This window comes from Ctenocephalides felis, unplaced genomic scaffold, assembly GCF_003426905.1.
Source record: "Ctenocephalides felis isolate EL2017-DRISC unplaced genomic scaffold, ASM342690v1 CF-g0.4_SCAFFOLD_03572, whole genome shotgun sequence".
NCBI classification, from domain to species: Eukaryota; Metazoa; Arthropoda; class Insecta; order Siphonaptera; family Pulicidae; genus Ctenocephalides; species Ctenocephalides felis.
The window spans coordinates 30,073,552-30,083,446 of record NW_020539726.1 but is presented as its reverse complement, the minus strand read 5'-3'; the positions used below and the strand labels follow the sequence as shown (position 1 = coordinate 30,083,446).

At 29.3% G+C, this 9,895-nt stretch overlaps 1 protein-coding gene across 1 annotated transcript in view; it reads left to right on the top strand.

Moving 5' to 3' along the window:
* Positions 1–998: 998 nt before the first annotated feature.
* The window catches only part of LOC113388360, a 159,853-nt gene continuing 150,956 nt past the window's right edge, over positions 999–9,895 (top strand). The window contains exon 1 of the mRNA XM_026625746.1: positions 999–1,116. Coding sequence (XP_026481531.1) covers positions 999–1,116 — 118 coding nt within the window. The remainder of the gene's footprint in view (positions 1,117–9,895) is intronic.

Here is a 9,895-nt window from a genome sequence, read left to right as displayed (position 1 = left end):
CGACGATTTTCATGATTTTTTTTGTTTAATAGATATCATGGTTCTTTAGATCATACCAAAATATTACAGCCCTACGACAAGTCGTTTGATTTTGAAAATTTGTCAAGGTTTGCAAAACTTAGTATCGTTTTTTTGGCATTTGTCAAAATTAGACCTTTCATCGACGTTTGCTCAAAAATGCCTGAACCGATTTCAAAAATTCAAAAGCCATTTGATGTATCTAGGTAAAGACCATCGTTTTTTTAGTTTTGTGCGATGATCGGTCGAGCCATTACTTAGTAATTAAGTGACAAGTGAAAAGTTTTTGTCCATGTTTCAGCTAAAAATTCTTAATCGTTTTTAAAAATTCAAAATCTATTCGAATGATATTATTTAGAAATTGTGCTGATTAGTTGGATAAAAATCGGCTGAGCCGTCTCTCCGCAATTAAATGTTGAAAATTTTCTTCTGGTGATTTTTTTTATGTTGAAATACATCATACATGAAATAAAAAATCTTATAAAAAAGGGTATATTATATATGTAATCATGCAGTTGAAAATTGCATCCAAATATCTAAATCTCAATTTTGGTCGAATAAGTCAATTATTACACATTTCGGAAAGTTCATGCAACTTGTCTTGAGGCTAAATGCCACTTCCAACTAGTTCGAATTATTTTTATGAAAATGACGACTATACTTGTAATTTATGTATTTACGAGTATATTCGTCAAACGTATGAAACATTAACCATTGTACTTACAATAACTTATATATTATTCTTAATCAATATTGAAATATTCTTATTTTGTTTCAGATAACTATGGATTCCAAATGCTGACATTATGAGACTCGAATTTTCTTTTCTTTTGGAATAATTTTTCAATATTTTGTTAATAGTTATGATTCAAATTACTTTTACTAGTGTTATAAAGTTATTTGTAGTGCAATGTGATTTTTAAATATCACTTAAAAATAGTTAATTGTGGCATAAAACATCTTAGTTTTAATGTTAAACTATGAATCTCGAAGTAATCGAGAACTTATTCGCCCTTCGTGGTAACGCCCGTTGGTGGTATACCGTATTTTATCTTCTTCTGCTGGCCAACTACGGATTTATGTCTGCAATAAATTCAGGTAAATCTAAAGTTTTACAAAGTATAAGTTTCACAAACTTAAAACCAATCGAGTAATAGAAATAGGTATTTCAGACTATGTGTCTTAAGTTTTAGTACTATTATACATTTGAGAATCTAATGTTGCAGCTAATGACTTGAATTGAATACATTTTTGCTTGCTTTTTAACATATCTTCTAAACATATCTTTAATGAGAAATTTATAGATCCAAACATTAAGTTAATATCTACTGATATAATATTATCATGTTAGTGAGCATATAATATAATAACAATCATAAATAAATGTGTGGATTCTTAACTCATTTAATGTGAAAGCTAATAGAATACTGTGGAAATTAAAATAAATATTTATTGTATCATTAAATATAGCGGAGGAAAATTACCGCTTAATTGAAAACAGACATAAAAATAGGTTAAAAGGTTCATATAATATATAGATTAAAAACCAAAATTGGTTATAGCAACCTAAATTGTCAGAAACGCAACATAACATAATCATTTAAACAACCACAAAGCTTATGAATATAATATAACAATATATAACAAAATATATTTTTAATAAAATTAACAAGAAATAAACTGAACTATGCTTTGATTCCCATCACAACTAGTGTTATTATTTATTAAATTTAAAATTAAACTACTTGTCGTAAGTTCTTAATATTTCAGTAAGTTCTATAAGACCATGATATATATCGCCAAAAAAAGTTCTATAAAAATCGGCTTAAATCGGAAGATTTTCACCTAAAACTAATCAGCATCATTCCCAACTAATATCTTTCGAACAGTTTTTGATTTTTTAAAACCGATTCGGTAGTATGAGATTCAATGTAGACGAAAAGTTTAACACTTTTTTCCAAATTATAAAGAAACGGCTTGGCACATCGTTGCACAAAACTGACAAATGATAATCCTCATCGAGATACATCAAATGGCTTTTGAATTTATAAAATCGGTTCGGGCGTTTTTAAGCAAATGTCGATGAAATGTCTAATTTTGGCGAATGCCAAAAAAACTATACTAATTTTTGAAACTTTGAAGAATTTTTAAAATTAAACGACTAGTCATATGGCCGTAATATTTTAGTATGATCTATAAAACTATGGTATCTACCGTCAAAAAAATAATAATAAAAATCGTCAAAAAAAAATTTCAACACTTTATTACAAGAAAACGGCTCGGCCGATCTCTACCAAAAACTAATCAGCATGATTACCAACCTATATTTTTCGAACGGTTTTTAAATTTTTAAAATCGATTCAGAATTTCAGGCTAAAATGTGGACGAAAAATATTTCACTCTTCTGCGATTTACAAAGAAACGGCTTGGCTGATCGTTGCACAAAACTGACAAACAGTAGTCCTTATCGAGATACATCGAATGGCTCTTGAATTTTTTAAATCGGTCCAGCCGTTTTTGAGAAAACATCGATTTACGGTAAAAAATCTGTTCAAACACACATACATACACACATACTTTTTCCAAATTTGGTCTCATTTAATTCAGAATGGCTTGAAACGTCTAGAAAACATAAAATTAGCGAATCAAATATTTCGATGAAAACAAACGTCTTCGGGAAGTTAATATATTGCACTAGCTTGTAATTTTGTTATATTTTTGAAAATCTTTACATTATTATTTAAATCATTATAAGGTTTATGGTCATATGTAAATTTGATATTTTCCTTCACAACGATTTAACAATTTGAAGCACAAGATTTACTTTTAGGTTAAGCACGTGACATATGCCATTTGATATTTAATCAACCGGGAGTGTCGGCGATTGTCGGCAACGCTCGTTCACATAGTGATTACACAGTCCCATTCTATCTTTTGACACTTTATAAAATGGAAGGACTAGCAGTCCATGTAGTATAAGGTCTATGCTACTACTACTAAAACAGATTACCATTTATTCTACTAAATTGCATTTACGAAACAGATTAATTTTCCAAAACATCGTCCGCTTAAAAGTACGAAAGATTCATTAATAATAATGAAAAGGTAATTTACAATTGAGATCGCATCGTTTAAGGATTAATTGTCATTCCCTTCTTTGAATATATTTTTTTGTTTATTCAGCTCTAAGAATGAAAAAGTCTTCTTAAAATAGGATTCTCCAGTTTTGTAGACTGTTCTTCTCCTAATTGGAATTTTTAAATTATTTTCATTTCTTTACTCAACCTTTCTTAGACTCATTAATATTTAAAGAGTTACGCTTCTGCAGAAACGGCGAAGAAAAGTCCGTAAGAAATACTTTATAAGAATTGAACATTTTTTCAATCAGTATAATTAAAATTGGAGAGAGATAAGTAATAGTTATTCTATTGAACAAAATGCAAAATATTTTGTTCGTGCGAGTATTGATTTATTTGAAAGTTTTATAATTATATTGAACTTTGAATATCAATTCGAATATGTCAACGTTTAATTTATTTTCATTGAACGCAAAATTATGTTTTAATATGATATAATTAATAAAGTTGGTAAATTACATTATTTCAAAGCCAGAATACTCATCAATATGCAAAAAAGCAGTATAATTAATAAAAATTTGTTAATGTAAAATGCCTTTAGTATAGAAAAGCATGTTTATAATTATATAATTATATATATATATATATATATATATATATATATTTTCAATTGAGATCGCATCGTTTAAGGATTAATTGTCATTCCCTTCCTTGAATATATATATATATATATATATATATATATATATATATATATATATTGTATCATATCCCATATAGGGCAATAAAAAATTTCAAAACTGAAAAAACTAATTATCAATAAAAAAGGCCAAAACATGAATTATATTGATTTTGAATATAATATTTATAAATAATTGTGCCTTAAGGCATCTTGCTGGATCTTACAGTACCAAAAATTTTATTCAAAAAAAGCTTTGTAAGTTTTTGAAAACTCAAAATAAAAAACATTTGTATAATTTTGAGTATTTTGTAATTTTTGTATTTTTTTTTTTTGAATATTTTGATTCTTTTAACTTCTCGTGAGGTATGTTATAGTAATCGCAAAAAAATCGAAAATGAAAATGTTTATATATCTTTACGTTTCAAAGGTTTCTGAACATTTTGGCATACCTTAGAAAAAATGGATGTATATGCGCGTGTGTGTATATGTGTGCCGCCGATACAAATTTTCGTCGACGATTTTGGGATTTGATTTTGCGGTCAAAAATTCCGATCAGCACATATCTTCATCAATAGAATTTGAATGTTTTTAATCATTGAAATCAGTCAATCTACGTTCTCAAAATGAATACAAATACACACACACATACATTCATTTTTTCTCAGGTATGCCAAGATGTTCAGAAACCTTCGAAACGTCAAGATATGCAAAAAATTTCATTCTCAATTTTTTGCGATTACCTAATATAACTTACCCTACGGAAAGTTAATAGCTCTCAATATCAAACAAGCATATATATGTTTGTATTCTTATAAGATTATTTATTTCCCCACTTATGTTTTCCGATGAAATATTTATATAAAAATCACTTGATCATTACCTTCACGTAGAGCAATCGACCGTTCAATTTCACGGGATTGTTTTCAAAGCTTCCAACTATTATAGGAAACATAAAATACTGCGAGTGCAGAAATAAAATAACATTATAGCTGTTTTCTAATGTAATTGCTAGGAAATTGCTACAAAATTATGTCGGTGCCTGTGCTGCAGCAAGAAGGCGCAGAATTCACAATTTTGCCTTGGCAACACTCGATTTAATTGAATTTCATAATTATAAAGACTGTCATAATTAGATATGGTAATAGAAGTCGTTGGTAAATATTTTCAGGAATTTTAATTAAGTATGTCCGTCCATTTTTGTCGCCTTTGTTGAATAAATATATTCTTGAACTAGTTGCAAATAGCATTTTGCCTTGAGGCAAGTTGCGCTTAAATTATCGATCGATTCAATAATCAACCGGAATTGAGATTTAGATGTTATGATAACATTTTTAACTTCCCGTAGGGCAAGTTATAGTAATCGCAAAAAAATCGAACATGCAAATTTTTATATATCTTTACGTTTCAAAACCTTCTGAACATGTTTGCATACCTTAGAAAAAATGGATGTATGTGTGTGTGCGTATGTTTGTGTGTGCGTGTATGTGTGTGTATGCGGATACAAATTTTCGTCGACGATTTCGGGAACACGAATGAAGCGATTTGAATAATTCAAAAAACATTCGATTCGTATTCATAAGGAGACGTGCTGTTTAGTTTTTGGCGAAGACAGATTTAGCCGTTCCAAAGATATGGGGCAAAAAGTGACAAAAACGGTAACTCAGTTTTTAAGAGAACGGAGCGTCCGATTTGTTCGAAAAAAATTGTTCGAAAAATATATACAATTTTCAGAAAAAATTAAAGTATACAAAAATCATATTTTTCAAAAAAGTAATTTTATTTCAAAATTTTTAAGATTCTCAATAATTTTATTTTTTTCAGTTTTGAAAAAAATTTAAAAGTTTTTTACAATTTTAATTTTTGGTACGGGAAGTTCCAGCAACTTGCCTTAAGGCACAATGCCATGCTAGTTAATTAATTTTAATCAATATATAATTTTATCATAAAAATATCATATTTAATAAATTAAAAGAATATTAAAATTTAACGTTATAATTTAGATTAATTGTATTTACCTTATTATACAAATACTCTAAGTATTTGAATGTTTTATTAATTTACCTCAACTAGTCAAAATCTGGACAAATCTAGTAAAAATTTCACATAAAAATTACAAAAACAATTGTTAAAAATGTAAATAAATTCACGATTTTATTTTTGTTGACATTTACAAAATTGTCAGTATTTAAAAATTGCAAAAATTTACGTATTTATCAGCGACAAAACAAAATGTGTGTTGAAATGTTAAATATAAACGGCATTAAAGTGCCTCATAAAATAATCCATATTACTGGTGACGGATCCTGTCTTTTCAGAGCAATTTCATTTGTTCTATATGACAGCGAAGTAATGTCGAAGGAAGTTCGAGAAAAAATCGTGAATAATGTAGTGAGAAAGTGGAATTATTTCTGTGTCATGTCTCACGATGATTATGGAAATAATTATGAAAATTCAACCGATTATGCTACTAATATGTCAAAACCATATTCCTATGGAGGTTTGTGCGAATTAGCCTCGGCCGCTCAAATTTTTCCGGTCGCCTTCGAAGTCTATCGTGACGGGCAGTTATATGGAAAATTTGGGAAAGATGAAAATCCGGTGAGAAGATTGCGTTTTAGTGCTTTGCAGGATTTGTCGAATGGACATTTTGATGCCTATGAACCCTATTGAAGCGAGCCTAATTGAAAATTAGGCCAAAATGAATATCAATTGCAAAATCCACATACCGAATTAATTTCTTCCACGTGTCGAAGAAATTAATCTTCTTTATCAAATATACCATCTAAATCTGGAAGGATGAACAGGAATTACAGATTCTATAGCTTAAATGAAGATGGTATTCTTAAAACATTACAAATAAATAATACATTTTAACTTATATGTCAAAATATTATATGACGTTTCATTAAAATGCCATATCATAATTGCTAATATGTATGTTTGTATTATTTATGGATATAAACTAGAATTAGTTGATAGTGGCATTTTGCCTTGAGGCAAGTGGCATGTACTTCTTACCCACATGTGTGAACTAGTTGGTACTGGTATTTTGCCTTGAGGCAAGTTACATGAACTTCCCGATATGTGTAATTAATCGACTTAATCAATAAAAAATAACTTAATTTATGAGTGATCAAACGTATTCCGAGTGGGTTTATTACACAATATTGAAAACGAACGAACGCGTTAACTCGGAGTGTTTTTTAAAAACAAATTTTAAAAATCATTAATTTTTCATGATTGAACCAGTTGCCGTAGGACATTAATGGTTTAGTATGTTTATTAAGAGGGTCTGGTGCTTCTTGGGAAAACAATGATTCAGCACAGCCGAAAGATGTTCATGAAAACCAAGTACTCTATCGTTATACCAAGTAAATCATCTAATTTCAATTTTAACAAACGTAAAAAAACTACTCATTTTCCCGAACGTTGATGATTTTTTTAAATTAAGCTACTTGTGGTAAGGTCGCAATATTTCAGGAAGTTCTATAAGACCATGATAAATATCGCCAAAAAAAATTCAATGAAAATCAGCTTAAATTTTTTTCAACAGTTAATTACAAGAAAACGGCTCGGTAGATTTTCACCTAAAACTAATCAATATCATTCCCAACTAATATCTTTCGAACAGTTTTTGATTATTTAAAATCGATTCGGTAGAATGAGCTTAAATGTGGACGATAATTTTAGCACTTTTTTCAAATTACAAAAAACGGTTTGGCAGGTTGTCACACAAAACTGACAAACGATAGTACATCAAATGGCTTTTAAATTTCTGATATCGGTACAGACGTTTTTGAGCAAACGTCGATGAAAGGTCTAGTTTTGACAAGGAGATTTTTTTAAATTGAACGACTTGTCGTAGGGCCGTAATATTTTAGTATGATCTATAAGACTATGGTATCACGTCAAAAAATCATAAAAATCATCGACACCATTTTTTTAACACTTTGTCACAAGAAAACGGCATGGCCAATCTTTACCAAAAACTAATCATGCCAATTCCCCACCAATATCTTCCGCACGGTTTGTGAATTTTCAAAATCGATTCAGAATTGCGGGCTAAAACGTGGACGAAAAAATGTTCACTTTCCTGCTATTTACAAAGACACGGTTTGGCCGATCGTCCCGAGACACTCAGAAACGCTAGTCTTCATCGAGATACATTTAAATTTTTTGAAATTGGTCTAACCGTTTTTGAGAAAACGTCGATTTACGGTAAAAATCTGTTCACACAATGCATTCAAACACATAAGTTTTCCAAATTTGATCTCATTCTATTGAGAATGGCTTGAAACGTCGATAAAACATAAAATTAGCTAATCGAATTTTTTGATGAAAAGTACTCCTTCGGAAAGTTAATAAATCCTATAGTTTCCGGAAACGAAAACATGCAGTCTAGTTTTCAAAACCAGATGTACGAAATTGAAAAAGCATATGCACCACATGAATTCCCAGTTTCTGATTAAAGTACACTACTAAGCACTTCCATTCGCGTAAAACTACACATCATATACTAAAATCCTCCCCATATCTCTTTCACTAAAACTATACTCTGCATAGTATTTCATCTTCAGCAGCATCATCCACTCTCTATATACTAGTTGTATATCAAAACTATATATCAAACTCATATGAATACGGTCTAAGCAAATATGTTTCCTGAGCATCGTACCGCGGCAACTTTATGCCCTCTATCTGGCAACTTTGACGCGGCAACTTTTCACGCTGGAATATTTTTAACGCCGCCCAAATGATAGCTCTGCATCAAACGGAGTGAAATAGGAATGATAAAATAATAAAGACTGAGAGTCTAAGACCGTGCAGAGTTTGAATTAAATAATTTTTGAATGCCGAATTTTTATTTAAATGTATGTACTGAAAGAATTGAAACTAGGTGTAAGTGGAAATTTGCTTTGAGGCAAGTTGTATGAACTTTCTGATATGTGTAATAATTGACATAATCAATCGAAATTGGATTTGGATATTTAAAAAAAAACAACGGTTCATTTCTAAAATAAAGTTTTTGCTTTCGATTTAATCTAAACATCACGATTTCCAATTGATATCTCACAAATACATCCATTTAAAAAAATATTTGTAATTATATTTACAGTGCACAGATACGTGCATGTATGTCCTAAAACTGTAGCTTCATGTTTCAAATTTTAATCAATTTCTAACATTCAACCAATTTTTGTAGGACTGTTTAGTTTATGAACCTTATTGGCATATTAAAAGTAACAGATCATTTTTTAAGAAACTTAATAAATTATTTTGAGAAATAATAAGGGGCACAACTAGTGTAACCGCCTAAAAAAGGTGATTTTTGGAAATTTATATTAAAAAAACTACTTTATCAACCATTTCAAAAGTTCAGGAATATATTTATACATGTTTTAAAGATACATAGTAAAATTTTTGAAGAAAAAAATTAAATATTTTTTAAGTTATCATCGATTTCCAACGGCGCGACAAAAAATGGCCCTTCACTGCTGCAGTGATTCCAGCCTGCTTCGTGGATGAAATTTAAAAAAACAAAACTCGTTAAACTAGATAATATTGTCTGTAAAATGAACTACGATAAAGAAAAAACAACAAAAATCAACAAAATGACGGCGTTTTTTTTAAAAAAATCTAATTTTTCCCAAAATTTTGGTCGTTGTTCGACTGCCAAAATTCTATTTTTGATCTGATCAAAAAATCGATAGTTCATTTTACGGAGAACTATATATAGAACATGTAAAAAAAAATAGTGATTGGATAATTTGTTTTTGAGTAATCACTGCAGCAAATTCGGAAAATGCAGTTTCGAGAAAAACGCGTTTAAAGATTAAATGATCAAAATACTATATACTACATATATACTCTTTAAAGGCTGTAACTCAAAAACTATTTAAGATATCGATTCAAAATGTTGGTATGTTATTTTTAAAGGTATAACCTATCGAAATATGGAAAAATTGAAAATTGGATTTTTTGAAAATTTCACACTGGTTGTGCCCCTTAAGCATCTGCTATAAGAAAATACTGGTACGTTTACGTATATCATGTACGTTGCTTTTAATATTATTTAATCATTTAATTTGATGTTAATTTTTTTACACAATTAGAGAAG